At 37.0% G+C, this 23,163-nt stretch overlaps 1 protein-coding gene across 10 annotated transcripts in view; it reads right to left on the bottom strand.

Moving 5' to 3' along the window:
- Positions 1-23,163, bottom strand: part of SORCS2 (sortilin related VPS10 domain containing receptor 2) — a 533,074-nt gene that overhangs the window by 92,216 nt on the left and 417,695 nt on the right. For all 10 annotated transcript variants that reach the window (XM_064418746.1, XM_064418748.1, XM_064418747.1 and 7 more), the window contains 4 exons: positions 20,163-20,327; positions 15,382-15,455; positions 5,670-5,734; positions 3,162-3,280 (listed from right to left, as the gene is read on the bottom strand). In XM_064418746.1, coding sequence (XP_064274816.1) covers positions 3,162-3,280; positions 5,670-5,734; positions 15,382-15,455; positions 20,163-20,327 — 423 coding nt within the window. The remainder of the gene's footprint in view (positions 1-3,161; positions 3,281-5,669; positions 5,735-15,381; positions 15,456-20,162; positions 20,328-23,163) is intronic.

Raw genomic sequence — 23,163 nt, 5'->3', positions numbered from 1 at the left:
GTAACTGAAATATGGAGTCATTACTTTTAATACAATGTTCCAAAATACTCCAAATAAACATCAGTGAAAATTGTCAACTCGCAACCTCTCCTGGACTTTCTAATCAGAAATGCAACACCAACGTGCTGGTATATAAATTGGCATAATTCCAACTAAACCTTTGAGCACCACCAGATGATATCAGTAAATAAATTCAGCCTTTGGCAATATTTTTCACATTAAGATTCATCTTCTTTCTTTGACTTGGGAAATCCATTTCAAATCCTACCCTAATCTCACTATTTTTCTCCTAAATTTTTGTGTTTAAAAAGGAACATGATTTGAAAGACAGCCTATCCTGAAACATGAAAACTTGATTTGGCTTGGTAAAAATAAAGTAGATATATGACAGTAGGTCCATATGTCTGAATATTTTAAAGGTAACAAAGTATTTAATATTGTATGCATTTTTTGTGGTATAAAGAATATGATGCCTTTTGGAATGTGATTTGTTAAATGATGATGGATCAAACCAAAAACCTCATCATTTGCTTAACTAGTGCTAAATGGCAGTCTTACCCATTTGTTCACAGGCTTTTTTAAATTAATGTTTTAACATCATTCATTTAAATGACTGGAGATGATGCAAGTCAGAGGAAAATTGGACTTGAAGCACATAGTCATGTCAAGCCTCACTGGTATTAAAGGCTGGTCTGCTTAAGAGCAGCGTTGAAACTTTAATCCTCCTACTAAAATCACCTCTGAAACTGTTTGACTGTCAGTGCAAATTGGGGAAAAAAATGAATATTAGAAAGTTTCTGATCTTTGTGGATATAGGCACACTAAAGAAATGTGGCTGAGATCTTCCTTTAAGATGGTAAAATCTCCAAAATAGATTTGGGCCAGTGCAGACTGCAACACTGTGATTCACATCTGCACAGCTCAGGGAATATGAACAATGCCAGGGGCAGGGAGACAGTCTCAAACTCTCCTGTCTTTTTGCACAGAGGATTCTGTCCCATCCTCTTTCTGACAGGCATTGCTGTGATATCATGAGCTGTCCCTGGTCTGATTATAACTGATATAACTGTACTTCAGTGTAGTGAGAAAAGAATTTCCACATGGTTTCAAAAGTAGGCTGTTTCTCAGACGTGCAGCTGATGTGTGGTTTCACTAGAAAAGGAAAGTGCTGTCCTGCCTCACACCTCTGGGATGCTGTGCTTCAGATGTGACTACAGGATCCCAGAGTAACCTTCTATCCTCCAGTAATACAGATGTGGCTAACTGCAAACCAATTTAGCAATAAGACGTACATTACATACTGTGGTTTACTGCAGAAAAGTCCAAAGGAAAAACACTAGAGATGTTTCCCCTTTATGTGGAACACAATAACATCTCATCTACTGCACTGACATGTCTCAGGTCTAAAGAGACCAAATTACCAAAGGCATCATTGAGGAGCAGCTGTCCATTACCTATGTGTACATTTCCACCTTGCACTTCCATTTTGTGTCTGCTCATGTCTGTCATGAGAGGGAGTAACAGCTCAGGATACAGTTGTACACGGCATCTAGCAAGGCAAAATGCTTGATGAGGAAGCAGCCAGTGTTTTGCTGAGCACAGCAATCTGGAAGTTTGCATGGTGAGAAGCAGTTCTCAGCATCCATACACTATGAAATAGATTTTTAGAGTGTGCCTGGGGGGAGCCACAGATGATAACAGCTTTGAGTCAAATGCATGCCATGAGTGCTAGATCTTATCTGATAAATATCTACTTTAGTCCAAAAGTTCTTCCCCAATGCCATTGTTTGGGTTTTAGTTTTGGGGTTTTGTTGTTATTGTGGGTGATTTTTTTTTTGTTTTGTTTTGGTTTTTTTGTGGGGTTTTTTTGTTTTGTTTTGGTTGGTTGGTTTGGTTTTTTGTTGGTTTTTTTTTCATTTGGTTGGTGTGTGGTTTCTTGTGGGTTTGTTTTCTTTTTTTGGTTGGGGTTTATGTTTGGGTTTTTGTGGTTTTTGGGGGGTTTTTTTAGTGTTAATTCTTCTAAACCATGCAGGTCCTTGAAACCACTATGCCAAACAAGAGGAGAACAGATCCTTTGTGACCCTACTAATTTACAGGTCCTTGTGGAAGAAACAAGCTCAAGGGGGAAAGTTGGAAAGGAGCCAATCTGATGCACACTGAGGCACTGGTGGGGAGGTGTATTCATTGCCACAAAATAGCTTTCCTGCAAAACTCAGCAAATAAATAAGACTTGCAGCAAACAAATCTCACCAAAGTAAGAGAAAAAGGATAGTTGAGCACTAAGGAAAGCACAAGCAACTTTCCTAGTAAAATTTAATAAAACAAAAAGGACAAAACAGCTCCTTGAGAAGTTTGCTGCTCTGAGAGATTCAAACCACAACCAGTGCCAAGCACTTAAAACAATACTTACAAGTGTGCCTGAGCTGTACTGGTGCCATAGGGCTGACAAAGTTCCAGCCCATATTTCTGCAGGCAGGTCTTGTAATTTGGGAATGAAACAACCCCAATGTAATTTGGACCACCATGAGTTGTAGACGTGGCACTTGGGGACATGGCTTAGTGATGGACTTGGCAGTGTTAGATTTGTGGCTGGACTCGATTTTAAGGGTCTTTTCCAAACTAAACCATCCTATGATTCCATGTTAATTTGCTCCAAGCTTCCCAACTATGGCAATTTAGCTTCCTAAGCACAGCCATGTTAGCAGTTCTTTCCTGGTAAAACCTCTTCACAGAGGAGAATCCCTGTGAAGAAGCTGTGCAACTACTCTGTCAGTGGTTGTTCTTGGATGTTCTTCCCAGGGAACATTTTTGTGTTTTGCCCTGGAAAGGACCTAGAAGAGTTTGTAATCACAGGAACACAAGGTTTGCATTTCACCTAACACACAAGAGTATTCATAAGAAGTAACACAATCTACTTGAAAATTTTCATATAGTTAAAGGGCAACTCATTGCACAAATTAAAGATGCTTTCTTTTTAAATTTATTTTTTTATTTGGACTGATAAAGGAATGCTTTTTTCCATGTAAAAATTCATAAATCATCATTCATGAATTCCTCCCTGCTCCTTACAGTGTTGCTGCACTGTTTAGAACTTTATTTTTGAATTCCAAAATGAGCTGTCTCTCCCAAAAATGGCAGAGAAATATGAAGTACATACATACCTGAAGAAATATGTAGTCATCCTGCACAGTCAGGGAATCCCGATCAGTGCTGCCAGCAAATGGGACTGTCATTGTCTTATCAGAACAATTTTGAATCTGGCAAGTGATGTAGCGATAACCTGAGGGAAGAGAGACAGAAACATATGACAGGGCTATCAAGGGAAAAAGAAGCAAGCAGTATTAAATGCTATTCATGTAGGAAAAAGGCTGCCTTTGCCAGGTGAGTTAGTTGTAGAATTATTATATTAAATTCTCATATAAGATTTTTTCAATCTCCAGCGTACTGAGAATATATTAACTGCTTACAGTTCAGATCGTTCCCTGGAGGCAGCCTGTTATTATCCAAATTTTGCTGGTCCAGAGAGATTAGGGGTTAGATGAATGAGCCATTCATGGGTGGGGATAATAGAAGGAGCCTCTTTTCTCACTTAACCTATGCACAGAGCTGAATTATTCACTTGGAGATATGGCAGCCTGACACAACATAACTGAAATCAATAGATCAACCCCAGTATAAAATTGTGATGAATGAGAAAAGAATCAGGCTCCATTTAATAGACAGCGTGCAGAATTTTAAAGCCTATTTTCAAAGCTCTGTAAGAATGTTCAGACACACTATTAGCACACTATTGGAATGGGTCTGTTGGGGCAGGATTTCTATATTCAGAGTTAATACCTTGCTGAAAAAGCTTAGACTGATTTATAATCAGAGAAGGCTATGGCCTTTCTCTTCCTCTCCAGTTAGCAGGGACTATCTTCTCTCTGTGGACTCTTAGAACAGCACCACTGCATCTTTGATACAATCTGCTCTTATCAGAGACAGCAGAGCCAACAATCACTACCTTATACCAGCTGTGACTTAAAGACCTTCCCTGGGATTCTTAAAGACCTTCGCTAAGCTCTTGTACAGCTCATCCTTTGTCACAAGCTTCTGAGCACAAAGTAGTTGAGTGACTTGCCCAAGCATAGTGAGGAAAATGTTATTTACACAATCTTGTGCCCAGATCACCAAGGCTGCCCATGCTCCAGGTACAGTGTGAGAGAGCAAATAATGTATCCCTATGTCCTTCACTACTTTTGCAGTGTGAGGGGAAATGCATCCCACATTTAATGACTTTTCATTAGAGAAGGATAAACCAGTATACTGGATGCAATTATTTGTTTTGAAATCTGGATCTGTTTAGAGGCAGTTAGAGTCAATCCAAATCATGTCCAAATCATGTCCAAATCATCACCACAAGGATATTTGGTGCAGCAATGGACCATGTAAAGTCTTGCAGGTGTTCACAGTTCACAACACAAAAATTACATTTCTTTGTCATAGGGGTAGTGCAAAGATGCTGTTTCCACTAAAATCAATGGCTATGCTTGTATTGACCCTAGTTGCATAAAGTCAGTTTGTTGAGAATCAAGCCAGGAGGTATTTAATGAGAGTTTTTCCTTCTCTTCTTTTTCTGTTAAATAATGAAAATAAAATAAAAAACCCCACAAGAACAACAAAAAGACAAATCAAAACCACCAAAACAAAACCCCACCAAAACTGAAACAAACAAACAAAAAAGGAAGCAAGCAAGCAACCAAAAAACCCCAATAACCAACCAACAAACCAACCAACCAACCAACCACCCACACTCCCCTCCAAAAAAGCTACCCTAAACCAAAGCTAACCAAATGAGAAAAACACAAACACCCAAAATCCACCACAAATCAAAAACCCCTTTGCATTCATGTTACATTGTCTCTAAAGAAATCACCTGATGGAGCTGTCACCATGTCTCATAAATCTCATTGCTAGAAAATTTAGACTTTTTTTCAATCAGATGTTAACATGGTAACTTTGATTTTTTAATAGGGCTATAATTAAGAAAAGCTATGGGAACGGAGCAAGTTAAACTGTGCATTTTTAAATGCACTCACTTGTAGGCTGCACAGGAACTTAGATGGTCTGATTCAAGGAATTAAATTATCTTTCAAGAGTATGATACGTAACAAGAAACTATACAAGCTTTTGGAATCATGGTGACTCTTTAAGCACATTCCGACGACTAATCTGCTTTTCCATTTATTTTCCTTTTGAAGTTTCAAAGTGCACTGGATACTATAACATGAGGAAATTCTGAGAGATGGTGGCTGTTACTCTAGACCTGACACGTGCAATGATTCACATTAATAGACACTTACCCAGCACTAACACTGCATTGCCAGTTTTATTTGCAAATCAGGAAAAACTGTTCAATGCTCAAATGCCAGGATAAATTGCACTATTAATGGACATTATCAACAGAGCTTTGCATCTTGACATCAATTCCTCTTAAAGTGAAAAACAAGTAGATTTTAAATTACACTATCATTTTATATAAAGGACAGTTTCGCTGACTACAAATAGAGAATCTGACTTGCACGTTTTCTCTTCTGACTAGATTTAAAAACAGTCCAAAAAGTACCTCTAAACAAAAGAAAAATAACTGTATACGAGTGTATAAATTGATAACATTTTCATTTGCATACCTCCACTGGGGTCCTGGATTTCCATATGAACTAAATCAAGGTCCCCGTCAACTCCAGCAACAGCCCTGAGAACATAACATAATCAAGTTATGTAGAGCCAGCTACAGAATAGTAATCATGTGGATGGAAGAAAAGAGAGGATTCCATACTTACCAGCTTTAGAATTCTAGCTGGTAATAAAATAAACCCCATTTATAATGTCCTATTACCAACATCTATAAAGAAATTTTTTTTCTACTTTACATTATGTTTTTCTTAAATTTCTTTAGAATCTCTTCTACTAAAAATTGCATACAAATAGAATTATTAAAAAAAAAAGAATAGAAAGATGCATGAAATTAGGAAAATACCTTCATAATAATGAATTTATACACACACACAGAGATATGTAGACACTCACATGCACTGGCAAGCTCTCTAGCATCTTTTTACAATTATGTTTAACATTTGAGACTACAAAGCAGATTTAATGCTAAAAAAGAGTTAGATTCCTTTCTTATTAGAAATATCTTAAACTTGACACATGGTTTCCATAACAAATTGATACGTCTTTGGTTAGCATATTCAAGAGAAGAGTACATTCTGCTTTGACAAAGAAAGTGAAGAATAATTTTGAGAAAAATATCCTGAGAAGGAAATTCAGTCAGAGGTGATCAAGGTACAGGTTAACTTTGTAAAGGTGTAATGGGAATACAGGATGATTTCCTCCCAATATCTCTCATGTCAAATATGCTCAGCCAAAAGATGAGTTTTCTGTCCTCAGGGCTTCCATCCCAGCCTGGGAATGGCAGCCCCAACTGTGCTTTTTTCTGGCCTTTCTATTGTCATTAGTCAGGCAGATTCTGCAGAGGCAGCTTTGAGCTGGCAGTTGGGCTGTCACAACGGGAAGCAGAATCCAGCCCCACTCCCACAGACACATCACTTTTCTCAAGGCCCTTCGCTGGCAGGGCAAGAGTCATCGAGTCAGAAAACGTGAGCTGAAGACGTGCAAAGGAGATACATTGAGTGATAAAGTGCAGCTGGATGCAGATATTAAAAAGGTCCATTAAGATACTTAAGAGAAAATTATCATTTTGATACAATTATTAAAAATCAAATGCAATAAAGCTATACTTTGGACTGAAATTACATCATTGTTTAATGATTTTAGTAGCAGTGATTTATGAGGAGTGGTTAAAGCTCAGACTCAGTAATTGGTGGCTCCTCAGGAACACAGGCCAGGGGGAAGAAACTGGATGATTTCCACTGCTGCATAACAACCAGAAATAATCACATATGCTGTTTTTCCCTAATAAGATAAATGATCAGTCCAAAGGAGGAAAGGGAGGGGGAGAGATGAGCCCCCTCCAAGCCATAAGATGTCAGAGAAACTTATAGCGGGATTTTTTTTTTTATTTTTTTTTTTTTAGCGAATGCATGGAAAAATCTTGTATTTATTAAAAATTCGATCTCTCAAACACAAACTATTTTAGCATTTTGGAGGCAATAAGTTAGGATAGAGAAGATTTTAGATCCACTGAGGTCTGATGAAAATATATATGAGCAGAGGGAAGGGATCTGTGAACTTTTGTGCTGTGTATGTTGTTATCTATGCTTCCAGATAGCCACAACACAAAATCAAACCTGTTATAACTCTGTAGTCAGCAATTTGAGAAAGAAAATGTTTGCTGAATATTTTACTTGTAGTGTTAGACCTCAGGCAGCTGAACCAAAGAAACTTTTGGGTTGAATTTTCTGAGCCTGAGCCTGACATGCTAATAAACATCAATCATGCAAAGAAAGTTTTTGGGTACTTCTGAAAGGATTTCTTGTATCTATAATTCATCACACATGATTTCATAAGCACAGTTTGAGGTATTTGTCAATATCTTTACCTTCTCATCTTTATTTCAACAGCTCAGAATTACAATTATCTCACTTCTATCATTCTCCTCCTAACAGTGGCAGCTGACACATGTAGACTCGAATCTTGTTTCCAGTGTAATTTTTCAGTGAAAGAAGATGTAACTGATCTGTTTTAATGAACACTACAGAATGAAACTTTCCTACCCAGACTATATTTCTCTTTTAGACTTTTAATATATATAATAATTTAATTATAAATTATACAATATTTCAAAAATATTATTTGCGTTTATCATTACTCTAATTGTACTGATGAACTAGGAGCAGACACTATTTACTCAATGAAGATGCTACACCCTCAAAGTCTACTTTTGAATGTCAGATACAGGCCAGAGTTTCTGAACTCCAAAGTCCCTTTACCCAGCTTTCTGAACACTTAGAATAGTCCTTTCTTCTTTTATTGAAAAAAGACCAAATCTCTTACAGCTGCTAAGAAAATCTCCACAAGAGAGTATAACTAATATAGAGAATTTGAAGCCATATCCCTGAAGAATAAACTAATCTCATTTCAGTGGACTCTTCTGCCAACAGTACTTAAAAGATAATACTGTTATTTCACTTGTGCTTAAATCATGAACCAGAGGAAAAGTTGTGAGATACTCTGCAGGCTAAACACAGACAGGGCCCTCTGCTGACTTCTGAAAATACCAGGCAAACAAGGGGCATACAGGAACACAAACCTCATGTGGTCCTCTGAAAAGGAAAGCTCAGTTGCATACATTTTCATATTGAGGGAGAAATGTAAGACCAAGTCAGGGTTTTCTTGCAATTTCATTTATAAACTTACCACTACAACAACATAAGTGCATTGTACCAGTGTGAGCATTGTGTCCACACATCCATTCACAAGGACAGTTTACTGTTCCCCTGCTGGCTTTAGGATAGGAACTCTTCTGTCCCCTAAAGCACAGATGCAATGGACTCTGACAGCTTCTTCCTTTTTCATTGACATTTCAGAATATATTCAAATTTTTTTTCCTCCAAATAGAATAAGCATTTTCTTATGATCTCTTTTTCTCAATTTCAGTAGTGGTTACTTTTGGTTTGGTTAAAACTCCCCCATTCTCTCTTTAATAACTTTGTTATTAAAATATTCTCCCTTCAGCAGTCTGGGACCACTTGTTTGTATAGTAGTTCTACTTAGGTAAACTCAGGGCTTTCTGGTTGACTTTTTAATGGTTTACATTCAACTGTTGAGTTTTCCAATAAAATTCAGACTAATTTTCTAACGAGACATGTCTTCCCCTAAGAAAAGAAACATTTCTTGACCAAGTGTACCATGCTGGATAAAGCAAGTGCAACACCCCAGCACTTCAGATCACATAACAGGGTGGTTACAACACTTCAGAATTAAAATATTCCAACTTGACTGCAGGGTGGTGTAAATAAAAGCAGCCTCAATATGTTTCTTCCCATTCCTGTGAACATAAACTCCCATTATCTCCCTTGTGCTTGTCTGACACCATGTTGAGCCTCTTGGGAAAAATAGTTCTGCAAAATGTAATTTTAGAATTTTTTTTGAGGGATTAGTTTTCTTATGCATATGTGTTTTTACACTTTACATAAGTTCTCCTGAAAGATTAGCTATTGTATGACCTAGTTCTTCATAATTTTTGCATTAGTTCTTCACCAGGTAATTTCACTGACCTGAACAGCATTATATCAGCATGAAAATGGTACAAAGGAAGTGATTGCAAAGGTCTTTGCATTTGTCTTAGTAGTTGTGTAAATGTATATTTCATGGTACAACCATCAGATATTTTGTAGTTTTAAATAACCATACTGAAATTCTAAGAATTTAGAATTTTCTCTTAAAAGTTTTATGAGAGACTTTTGGTATTATTTTAATAAAATATTTTATATAGCTACCTCTCTTTTTCCTTAAATGCCCCAATATTTTCTTCCCCTAGTTCAGCGCAGCATTAGGAAAACACCAATACCCACCTGAAATTTCACAGTTATGCAATATTCATTATTATTATCATGAATACCATGATTCAGTTAATCACCACTGGCATGTAACAGTACACATCTCAAAACATGAATCATAAGCATCAGTCCCTTCTGTGAAAATTCTGATTCAATTTTACTTCAAGAAGGAAACTCTTTGTAGGGGAGCAATGGTCTGCAAACTCAAATCAAGTACAGTCTGCTCTGGATATATGTCTTCCATACACCCAGTGGATCCCTTCATTGTTAAACATTTGATGCAGTTCATTTGGGTGAATATTAATGAAGAGACAACTTCAAACAGAACATCTGAAACCAAAACAAAATCCAAACAAACATTCTTGCTGATTTGCAGGAACCTCCCGTCAAAGGCCATCTAAAAACTTGCTGGGTTCCTTAATCTCCTCCTCTCATAATCTTGGAATATAAAAGTGACACGTTCCCTACTGATACTGACTGATTTCTAACAATTGGCTTAAGGGCACTGCTGTGCTTAGAAAGCAGTTCACAAATATATAAATGTTTTCACTAAGTAGTTTAAAATGGCACTGACTCTTGGCAAGCTGGTTACTCAGGAAGACAAAACTATGATTTCATTCATACAACCTGAAAATACATCTGCTTATGACTGATTTATGTTTTAGACCTTGCTGCCTTCACATCCACTTCAGAAGACACACCTTTAATGATTCGGCCAATGCCTTACACAGCCAGCATGTTCTGCTAGTGTTAATTTCCTATGCCTGAATGCTTTTTAACAACGTTTTACCTGCCATGTTTGTCCAAACAGAAGAGCTGCAGTGGTTTGTCCCTGCCTTGGGTTCACCTTGGCTGGCACAAGGTGCTCACAGGCTGCTCTCTCACTGCCCCATCTTAGCAGAACAGAGAGAGAAACTATAATGAAAAGCTCAAGATTGGAGATAAATACAGGGAACTCACTCATGAATTACTGTCACAGGTGAAACAGACTTGACCTGGGGAAGAGTAATTTAATTTATTGCTAATGAAACAGGGTAGGATAATGCCTCCCCATGGCCTTCACCACAGGCTGCAGGGGTGTCTCTGTCCCGGCGCCTCTTCCCCCTCCTTCTGCACTGACCTTGGGCTGTTCCTCTCACATATTCTCCCCCCTTTCCCTCACACCTGTTGTGCCTTTTTATCCTTTCTTTAATCTCTTATCACAGAGGCACCACCAGCGTCACCCACAGGCTCAGTTTGGCCAATAGAGGATTTTCCAGTTGGAGTTGCCTCTGTCTGACACGAGGGCAGCTCCTGATCTCATCCCACAGAAACCCTGAACACTCCCGCTACCAAACCTTGCCACACGAACCAGTCACACACATCATCACACAGAAACAAAACCTTTTTCAAGTGATTAAGTCAAAGAATAAAAAATTCATTGACAAAGGCTCAGTGAAATCCCCTTTGCACTTCTCTCCTTCAGGACATCACATGGCTGAAATCCTCTCTTTCACCTGACACTTGAATAGCCAAGCACCCACTACACTTGACATAAATGGGTACAGCTGTGACTGAGTATCTGTATGGAATTTCATTATGAGAGCAGAACTTTGTCCCTGAGAACAACTGCTTCATCAAAATAAACTCCTCATTTTTTATTTTTATGTTCTTACCTCTCAAGAAAATGGAAGACCTGTAGCTAAAAATAAAAGCAACAGAGCCCCATAGCATAGAATACAAATATCCGAGTGAGTCAAGGATAAAGAATTCCTAAGGCTCTAGATAGTCATAAAAGAAATGTGTTGAGCCTAATTCTCTGGTAATTACCAATTCATTTCTTACTGTCCCAGGGTATATTTGTGCTGGTGTAGACAGCTGATTCACAATCTATTCTTTGCTAATGTATTACTAAGACCTATTTTGAGAAATCAAAAGGATTTCTCAATGCTGCATAAGCCTTGGGGACTGAGAAGAATAGCAGCAGACCTAGAAGAATCCCAAACTCCACTACTCTTTCTTCTTCTCAAGGATTACCACATAATGCAGCACTTTTTAAAATGGGCTTCATACACAAAAGAAGTTATATACCATCTAATGGGTGGGTGTTTGATGTTTGGCTGGGATAGCTCATATCTTTGCATTCCATGCTACAAATTCACCAAGAACTGAAAAAAAACACTTACAAGGGATGGGTGCTGTAACATTTCCCAAACAGAAATCATCACACTGGGGCAAATGCAGTATGTAGGCAGAAGTAAAACTGGTCACAGCAAGCAAGGTTTCTTAATTTTACAGAAAGAGAAGTTGTTCAAAATTTAAAAAAAGGCTAATTAGTATTTATACACAAATATAATACTTATTTTCTATATATTGATTTTTTTTTTAAATTACAGTGTGACATTATTTTTTGTTAGTTTCAAATCTGCCTTTCATGCTTTTGCTTTATAGCTCTTTTGGTTTTAGATTAGGGTAGAATAAACTATTTCAGCTGGAAGGTACCAACAACATCCCTCCAGTCCCAGTGCCTGACCTATTTATTACTGACCAAAATTTAAAGCAAGTTGTTGATGGCATTGTCCAAATGCCTCTTAAACAGTGACAGGCCTGGGGCATCAGCCAACTCTCTGGGAAGCCTCCTTTGCCTCCTAAAATGCTAGGAGAGGACAAGCTCTTATGAAGGCTTAGCCAGATTTCTCTTCCAAAAGAAGAAATGAATCAAATAGGAAAATCACCCAGGATGGTGTAAGAAAAGATCACACTATCACAGAAGAAAGAAAATATTCTGTGCTTCTAAATTAGAGATGGTTGTATACACTTCTCACTGACATCAATAATATTTTCATTAGTTCCACTATAATGAAAGATCAAATTCCACACATAAAATCTAAAAGGATATTTAAGGAAGGATCAAGAACACTTAGAAAGCAAACATACCCTTGAAGATTATATTAATATATTGCTTATAAATCTACAATATGTATCTGAACACAAATATTTAGAATATTCAGGCTCTACTGACCTTCCCTTATTATAAATACATAACACATTCTATCAAATTGATTGTATTTAGATTTTAATTTATTTTTGAAAACAAAATAAAAGCTCATTTGGGAAATACATGAAGATCTGGCTGCTTCTGGAGGCAGAGAAAAAATGGTTTCTACAAAGCACAGGAAAATATTATGACAGATAATATTTGTAGTTACCAGACTGAAATAAAAATCTTAGGCTATGTTGTTAACCTCAGTGGCAAAGATCAAATTGAAATCAAAGAGGAAACATCTGCTAAAGATCTGCCCAGTGAAATGTTCTTGGCACAACCAGCCATGATCAGCAAGAGACATGCCCTCATTTATCATGAGATGCACAATTATTTTGGCACAATATTTTTAACACATCAGATGTACACTGACGGGAGAATAACACTAGACTTGTCCTTACAGTCAAACTATTTCAAAGCCCAATTTTTACATCTGTTGAAAATGACACAAACACTTGTTTCTATCTAGCACTCAGAGAATTTGGGTGACAAAGGCCATAAAATACTGGAAACTCTCACATGACAGACAAACTCCCACTGGAAAGCCATCATGTCCAACTCTCCACTCACAGCTCACTCTTTATATATTGCAAATTTCCATATGACATAGAAATAAAATATAGATCTTTAATCTATGTAAGTTAATGAGAAGGGTAGTGATGCCCTAAACTTCTGCTTCCAAACCCTTGCTGTTGCTGGCTGATGCAGTTTTTGAGAGAAATCACTCTGGTCTGTATATAGAAAAGAGGAAAACAACACCCTAGAAAATATTTCTACTGGTTATAAATGTACAGACTCTTCAAATTTATGATTCTTATTTGTGAGGAATGTGACATTTATGAACACCCTTGACTTTGAAGTACTACATTGGAGTTATTCCTATCAAATGGTATAAGGAAACATAAGGATTCTGAAACACAAAAAAATACAGACTTAATATTAAACATGCCCTCATAGGCTTTAATCCTTACATACAGAAAACAGTGACAAATTATTTGGGCTGGAGCAAAACTGAGACATTTCAGTGGCTCTCTGTATTTTTCATAACTTAAGTGTACTAATTGTCAGATAAGGAAAAACTCCAATAAAAAAAAGTCTGTGAGAGAGGCTCCCACTCTTATTTCTTACCTGTTAGTGACATGGATGGTTTTCAGACTTCATGCATTTTAAAATACTTTTATTAAAGACATAACCACATGCCCTCATGATTTACATCCCATATAATCTCGCTGGGGAAGAACTGGTTATAAGTCAGATATGACATTTCTGACAACAGTGCTACTTAAAAACAATCATACCTTTCTACAGGGTATTTAAAAGACCTGCAAAGTGTATGGCCTACGAAACCCCATCTGCTGTGCAGAAATAAACTGTTCAATAGTTGTTCAAAGTTATTCTTTGCAGGGGCAAGTTAGCAGAAAGTGTTTGCTCAACTGTTTCAGCAGATAAAGTTGAGGCAAAATGGAATAAATCAGATGACTATTTTACAATCCAACCATAGGCTACTTTTCTAAAATTATGGGCAGTATGTAGGTTGCAGATAGAAAACAAGGCACTTGGAAGTGTGAAACAGCTTGTGTTTTGTGCCCAGGGCTAATGAGACCAACAGGGCAGCAGGGCAGGTTAGGTCTTGTGCTCCCAGCTCTTTGAGACAGGGTTTGAGCTGTCCCTGTGTCTCTGCTCCAGTCCCAACCTTCCCCCTGCCTGGCTGCAGCAGCAGCAGCAAACATTCAGCACGCCCTTGGACTCACCAAATTATGCTTTGGCAGTGGCCAATGTGTCTGCAGGCACCATAACACCTGTGTGCTTTGTAATCAGTTTGTGCAGGTTTTGTTCTGTTGCTTTATTTTACCCCAAGTATGGCCAGGATGAGTATTTATTTCAACACAAGTGTGAAACAACTGCATGAAAAACTGGGAGGGTCACAGACAAACCAAAATCAGGCACCTATTGCAACACTGGCACCACCCCCAGCAAACCAAAAAAATTAACACTGAAAGCAGATATGTTTCCACAGACATATGGAAAATTATACTTTGCACAACTGACAAGGATCAGAGTTCACTTAGAAGTAAAAAGCCATTTAGGGAACACAAGTGTCTAGTGTAGTATGACTTAAACCTGTAATAAAAAAATACATACTTACACACTAAAATTAAATGTGAAAGGTGGAAGTGAATGTGAAACTCGCCAATTTAAAAAATAAAATTAATAAAAACACTATTAAAAGTTTAATTTCGGTTTTAAAGAAGCTATACTATTTTCAAAATAATTTTATTAGTTAAAATAAGGACAATACCTTACTTTTCAAACATTTTGTCAACCTGCTTAAATCCTCTCACAAATTATCTTAAATTATCTCACAATTAAATACTTTGTGAGATACATATACAGTGTGAGATACCTGTACAACACTTGAGCTGAAAATGAAATAATTAGATATATATGTTGTCAATAAAGTCATATTTTCCCCCACCTTCCGTAGTAGTGCAAGTGTATATGTGACTCCAGTTGGTAGTTATTATCCTGCTTCTTTTAAAAAAAAATTATAGATCTTTCTCTGCAAAAAGACTCCTCTACTTCCTAAAGATCAATTTCACCAGTGAAATGGAGAACAATTTCATTCAACATTGGAGCTTTCTTTAAATCTTGGGCTCCATAGACCCAGACCTACAACCTTTCCATGTGTCCCTGGCATGAATATGACTTTGCAACAGAGGATACAGAAACATTGCCATCACCTGCAAAGGATGCCAAGGCTCGCACAGTCCCCATCAATACTTCTGTAAACATCTTCTTGGATTAGAATGAAATACTTTCTCTGCTCATTTTATTATTTCAAAAATAACTTCTTACCAAAAAAAATGATCTTTAGAAACCCGTTCCTGCAGAAGGTTCCATTTTTTCCCCAAGTCAATAGATACATAAATCTAGAAAAGGAGAAAAGAAGGTGAAAAATTAGATTATAGGAAACTGATAATACTGTACATCTTCAAAGACAGGCCCTATATAACTATTAGAAAGACAGATTGTACACAAATTAAAAGGAAAAAAAAAACCAAACAAAACCGAAACAAATTTACCAGGAGCTCAGTACCTTGTTTTCCAGATTAACAGCCTTTCATAGAGAAATTATATTAAAATATGGTCTATAATAAACAAAATTCTGCAACAATTACTTTTTGTTTACTGTAAAAACACAATTTGTTTGGGGTCAGATTCTTTTTTACCTCAGCATGGTTACACAAGAGGGATGGTAAAAGGGCACTTCTTCTTCCCATCCATTGACCAAAGAAGCACAAATGTTTCCTTATGCTTCAAACTTTAATGCCATCAAAACTACTTAAGCCAGGAAGTCAATGGATTTAAAACTCTGCTAAAATAGGACCAAAATATATTACAGAAATGCTTAAGAGATTTGATGAGAGATGCACTTATGGGCTTGCTCCACAGACACTAATTTGTAACCCACGAGAAGTGCTCCTTCAGCACAGAGACACAAGATGGCCTGGAGGAGAAGAATTCCAGCCCCACCTTCTCTATGAACAGTTCCCCTCTGGCAAAACAACAAACGCTAATGATATGGATGGATATCAAAAGTGCAGATGAAAGATATTCTCCCCCAGAATAATATGGGATCTAGAATAGCTCTTAACAAATCTCCTTCCTTTAGCATTTGCCTTCAAAATGTGTTTCCTCCAGTTAAAATGGGAAGTTTCTATCAGACTTCTAAAAGACAGATTTAAAGCCCCCCGCTGTCTGCATGCATTTCTTATTTGATCCAATTTACATAAGATGGGTTTTCTCTTGATATCTCTAATAGGGGGATAAAAACGCAAGTAAAACTGTTCTTCTCTGATGTAGAATTCACTAGTTCAGTAACTGTGTTCTGGGGAAAGTATCTTATAAGTAGTCAGGAATGTTTATGTTTTAAAATTGCAGGTTCAATGACAAAAGATAAAAAGCCCCCACAGTTGTGTATTATGTTCTATTACAGGAAAACAGCAATATTAATATGTAAAGATAAAGGCTGAGGTAGAATAAATGTAGAATCAACTCTATGGGTAAATTTACTGAAGATTGAATTAGAGATAGAAGAGAATTTCCCAGCTACTCTGCACTTCACAATAACTGGGCTCCCTTCCATTGCACACTTGATTAAAGTAGATAGACCACAGGGTTGGAAACTACAATGAGGACTCAGACTGCCTATTGACCCAGTCAACACACAGGGAGAAATGATTTGGGATCAAAAATTCTTCATCTTCAGAGCTAAATGGTGGGGCTGCAAAGCCAGGTTCCTGATTTGCCTGCTAAATTTCTTCTATGAATTTGATGTGGCTTAGGATTCGGTGCACCCAGGGTATTTTATAACATCCTTCTCTGAGCAACCTCCTTGGGGACAGAGATGTGGCTGTGAATGGACTGGACTGAGCAGGGTGACTAAGCTGCTTACTTCTTCAAACACCTGTCATCACAGGAATTGCAGAGAGGATAACCACTGGGCTTACCATTTTTCTAAACAGTCCCTGCTCACTGAGTAACCTGAGTAACCCTCAGTAGACTGCTTAAACCTGGGAAAGATGATAATTAATGCACTATCCTAACCCTGTTGTCTAAGCTGCAAAAAAGCCAAGCATTCAGAAGTTCCCAGCAAGAGGGAAGAGAACTGTTTAGGATAAGGGACAACACTGGCACATCAACAAAGGGATATATTTTTGTCATCAATGAATTTCAGAAGAAAATGAAAGATTCTCACCCTTTGAACACAGACACCTGTACAAGAGAAGCCAAAGGCCAAACTAAATCCACCCCCTCTTCCCCAAATCCAAACTACCAGCTCATATACACATTTAAAACCAAAGTCTGGGAGCTTATGACTGAAGCTTTCTGCAGAGGGAAGAAGCCCCTGAAATTCCTGCAACTGTTAGAGAGAGTGAAGTAGGATTAATAAGGCATACATATTAAAACTTAAATGAAATTTTAACTGATGCAGTATATGAAATAGATAAAAAATAACATGTAACTAGCTTACATACACATTGAACTTTCTGCAAGAAAAAAAACCCAAGTGATCCATATGTATTTTGTTTTTCAACAGGCACATATGATAAAACTATTAAATGAGATTATATAGACTATTATGAGATTTAGACAGCTAAAATCTCTGGCTGAAGCAAACAGATCTAATAGGTCTTATAATTTTGTCTATGCTCACTTGTGCAATAAATGTGTGGAAGTGCCTTTTTAAAAATATTGAAAATATTTTTATGTTTTGCCATTATTTCATCCTTTCTGCTTCCAAATGAAAAATTAAAATCTATTGCATCCTTGACAATTTTTTAAAAACATCTAGAAGCATTTATGTAGGCTCAGCAAATAGATGATTGTTATTCATTATAACTGAGGGGCTGCCAGAAAAAGAGTGTATAGATTTGAGGCAGTAAATGGATTAATCCAACCACATTGACTGGATTTGCATTCATTTATAGTGTCAGCTAGAGGCTAGAGATTTATTTAAACAGAATCTAGGGTTCTGAATGAAAGAACAACACATATTTTGCAATATGAAATAAGCCCTAAATCGAATCAAAAGTTGTGGAAAAGGCCAAGATGCTCTAGCAAACAAAGAAGCCTTGCTGACTGCTATTTATGAAGGACCTGATTGCTTGCATTCCTTGCAGTGTACTTGTAGTCTCTTACAAAGTGCCTTTGCAAGAAATTATTTGAATAACAGAAGCTAATTGTTTCTCCATTTTAGAGTTTTAGATTGTATTACATTCTGATACTACTTTTTTTAGGGAAGGTAAAGTTACTTAACTCAAAAACCTAGAGTGTACTGACTCCTCAGGCAATTTCAGATCAACACTCTCTCTCAAGACCATTGATTTTAGTACAGTGACCTTTTGTTGTGTCAAGTTGCAATTTTGATTTTCAACTCCTTCTCTGCAAACATCACTTTATCTTCCTTTCCCTTCTAGACCAAATATATCAGATTTCATACAAAACATAAGCAGGTTACTGACCCAGTTATACTCAAAGGCATCCTTCATTCTTACACACTAAAGGTAAAGATGTAGGACTTGCCAAGGAAGTCTTTATGGTTGACTCTTTTTAGTGTCATTGAAAGCCTGAGAAAAGTCCATCAGATTACCTCACCCTTACAGCTATTCCTGCAGAACTGTTCCTTACTGAATACTTTTTTATAGTCCTTTTTTTTTTTTTTGTCCAGTTACATTTTCAGTGTGGCAAATAGTAGCATCACTCCTTTTGGGAGATTATCCTATTATAAAATGCCTGAAAATCTTCCTAACATGCTTAATTCATCAAAACACAAACCAATTGCTTCACTTTGTACTTCTACCTCCTGCTCTCTTCTGACAAATACTTCTACCCACTTCTTGTGGGCTGGACAACATGTTCATACACTTCGGGCTCTTACACTTCATGATTCTGCCACTCTGTAACTATAAAAAAATTCAATAATTATATCTACTGCTGGGTACAAAAGTCAAACCAGAAACAAATATTTTCATAACAAAGCCTTTTCATCACTTCAGGCTTCCCTGATGTATTTTATTTACATAAAATGCATTCAAATTATTTGTAATTGTGCTAGGATTTCAAACCAAAACTAAGTAAAATATTTACTGCAATTTGTGACTTAGTTTGGTTTGCTATGTTTTTTATTCTAGTTCTATTCTACCCTTATTTACAAACACCTGTAAACATGAATTGGTTTGGGATCAGCTGTTAACTTATACATTCAAAAGCATGTCCAAAAGAGTGACTTGATAGAACATCACTGGTATCAGTGATCACTATTTGGTTGCAGTATGTGCAACTTCTCTGACTAATCTCACCACCTAAATAGACACTTTCTGTGAGGTATGATGAGGGTAAAATGGACTGGAATTTATAAATTTGAGTTTAAAACAGGAGTAATGGTAGAGGTGAGTCAAGGCTGCTACCAGGACCAGAATGACAGGGAGTTTGCAGCTGCAGTTTTGGCACTGTGAAAAAGAGATGAGCTGCACACTTGGAGATGGTGTGCACACTCATCAGTGCTTAGCCCAGCCCACCCAGAAAACTGACTTCACAGTTTAACCACAAGAAATCTGAAAGAGGGTAAAAATTAACAGACATGAACTGCTCATCAATCTGAAAGTGGTAAAAAGCCACTATAAGGGATATAATTATTGTACATTTCTACAGTCACTGATTCCACAAATCCTATTCTGCTGTATGAGTGTGCAGTTTGTTTTGTATGAGTTTATTTTATATCCTGTGAACAGCCTTTGGAGGCAATATTTCAACTTCATTAACTTCCTACTGTACTATAAATTGTTTACATTCTAGGGAGGAGCATGTTTCATTATTATTTAACTGTATTATGCGGAAGGATAAATATTCCCAATATCCGTATCAACTGAAAATGCCAGGATTGAAACTACCATAACCACAAAGATTTGGACATCAATAAAATAAATATTTAAATAAATCTCAAAACCACTATATGATTCCCTTCTGGGTAATTATTATTTCATAAAACCCAACACTAATCAGCATGTCAGAATTACTTTATTTAATAGAGCAATTCCTAAATTTCAGAGAAATGCTGTACCTTCAAGCCTTACCTTGCCTTCCTTGGTATAAGCAAGTACTTTATCTTCTTCTTTTGGGTGAAAAAGGAGAGTTTCCACAAAGAAAGCAATGGGTTGTTTCTGGAAAGTGGCTCCTTCATCTGTGCTTATGAAAAGGCTTTGGTCACGGTCATTATGGGAAGAGCTTACAAGAATTATCTAAAAGACAAAAACAACAAGAAACCTTCAGAAGCCTGATTTCTCTACGACAGACAATACAGCCTTATTTTTTTGGTGTTAATGTCAGATTTTGTAAGCACCTTACCTACAGATCAAAATTCTGCAGACAAGAAACTCAAATCACCTAAGAGATAAGGATTACAAGATTTTATTAATCTTCCCTGACCAAACCTGTGAATGTTACATTCTATAACTTCTCTTGGAATCCACACCAAACTGATTACGCTCCTCATCTCTGCTCAGAATGACTGCCTTGGGTTTTGGTGCTTGTTCAAGGCTCATGAGGCCACATGATAAAATCTCCACACTAATTTAAAAAAAAAAAAAGCTACTAGTAATGACTTATTTTAACACATCCATAAAAATTCATCTCTTTATCTAGTGAGGCTACTAAACGTACTAGCAATCATTGCCATAGCAGAAGAATGACAGAGGAGAAAGAACTTCTTTATAATATCTCTCCATTGTTTCACCATTTTCCTCTTCCTGACATATTTTGAATAAAATGGCAATTCACTTTGATGCAAAAGAATATGCCAACAAATTATCTGAATTTCCTTCTCAGGTCCAAACAATGCCTTGACTCAATATCTTGAGCTATTTCCTAGTGTGATCTTTACATTAAGCTTTAAGCAACAAATTCTCCCCGCATAATTTAGTTAGACTTTTACTCATTTCAACTCCTTCACCTTTTGCTATAATATCATGGTTCTAAAACTGCCAATGTGAGTCCATTTTGATTGTTTTTCCAGATCAAAAGGGTCCAGTTGGCATTCAAAAATCAGCCTTTATCAACTGATAGCCTGCAAACAAACTAGATTTTCAAAGTCCAGCTGGGCTCTCTCTAGCTCATACTTCAAAAAACAATTAAAAAAATCCTTAATTCAAAATGGATTTAGAATATTCAGCAAATGGTGCAGAAAACACCACAGAATACTGATCACTGTGATACAGTGACTGTAAATTGCTTACAGAGATAAATGGCAATGAGTTATGCAAACAGAATCACAATAATGTGAATAGAGAGAATGAAAAGAGATTAAAAAAACAACACCATTTTTATGTAGTCACTTTTTTAGAGTAGAGCTGAAGTTAAAATTTTGAAACTTCTAATGAATTATACAGATATGACAGCTGGGCTGAGCTTTTACTGCAATTGGTCTTGGGGGGAAAACTATAAATTCAACATTTACAGATGCTCCAATTTGACAAGTAACTTAAGCATGTGCACTTTTCCTCACTTTTCCTTGAAGCACATACACAGTAGCACTAATTTCAAGGGCTTTCATATACCTCAAATGGGGCACTTATTGAAGTACATTGTTGAACATGAGAGACAACTGCAGATATTTCAGGGTTCATGGTCCAGTGCTGAAATCCCACACTAAAGCATACATTAAGGCAAATCCATTCCATTAGCTGCATGACTAGGTCAGTAAGAAGGGCAAAATAATAACCCGTTACATTGTTATTATCTTGTATTTTTTAATGATATAAATGACATTTTTATTGGAAAGCCTTGGTACATGACACCTTCACAAATGCCTTCTCTTATTTCTACTGTAGCAAATGGCTTTCTGTCTCTTGGGCTTTTTGTCCCATCAAACAGTGTCTGTTTAATTCATTACTATCTACACTCCACCAGTAGCTGCTGGTGGCCTAGATGCAGCATTCAGAGATTCTTGTGACACACTCATTTATTAGGTTTTCTGCAGCAAGCATGGCATGAGCCCGAAATTGAATGTGGTGCCATGTGCTGCCCTGTCCCTGTGCCTGCATCTCAGGGGGGAGTGAAGAAATGTTTATGCCAAACACAGACATTTGTACTTTTTTGCCAGACTCCTGTCTGTGACTTAGGCTTAAAATATCTATTTTCTCTTGGAAATAAATAAGTTCAAACTATTTTCCTGCTGAGCGAGGTACATAGTGCTCATTCCTGTCGGTTTGTGACCAGAACATGGAGAGAAGGACCTGGTCCCCAGAAAAGGCACAAACTGCACTTGTACACAACAGGAATCTCTGACTACAGAAATACTGTCTTGCTGCATTTTTTTTCCCTGACCCTATAAATCTTACACTTCCAAAAATGTCAAAATTATGGCTTCAAAATAATAAAGGAATGAGATTCATAAAATAGGGAGTGGTTTTCACTGTTAATGAGGCTTAAATAGAGGCATGCCTAAGTTTCATAATGTGGACTCAACAGCACTGAAATCATAAGAAAAATGCTTGTTATAATGTAATGCAAACACACTGTGATATTTGCTAATGCTGTCCTTCAAAAATACTATGTATCTTTTGGAGTTAAAACTATTTTAAAAAATAGCCTAAAGATTGTAGACTTGCAAGCATGTATGGCAGGGTTGCTAACTATTCTTTTATTCAAACACGCACACACCATAATTCATTTAAATGAATATTTTTGAATTTCACTCCGTGTTGTGATTTATATTTCAATAGTTTAAACTGATCATTATGTGTCAGACATACAGATTTCCTCCCACGGCTAACACACCGGGTGCTCTGACTTGCCTGCTGGCTAACACTAGTTATTTAGGAAAATGCTCCAGAGTAAATACTGTATCCACATTAGATGCTTTCCACAACAAGTTTTATTTACTTTGTAAGTGGAACAAGCAGCAAAAGCCTCCTGCAAGCAACTGATGAAGGGATGCAACCGGGACATACTGTCTGGAGAGCCAACTAGCAGTGATGGCTTTAATTCAAAATAAACTACTGCCTTGAATAACTGTGTATTTAAAAACCAGAAGAGATTTTAAGCACAGATAAATCTGAGCTCCTTATAAACATTTTG

The sequence above is a fragment of the Passer domesticus genome, chromosome 4 (genome assembly GCF_036417665.1).
Source record: "Passer domesticus isolate bPasDom1 chromosome 4, bPasDom1.hap1, whole genome shotgun sequence".
Lineage (NCBI taxonomy): Eukaryota > Metazoa > Chordata > Aves > Passeriformes > Passeridae > Passer > Passer domesticus.
Note: the sequence above shows the minus strand (reverse complement) of the source record. Positions and strands in the feature narration are given on the sequence as shown.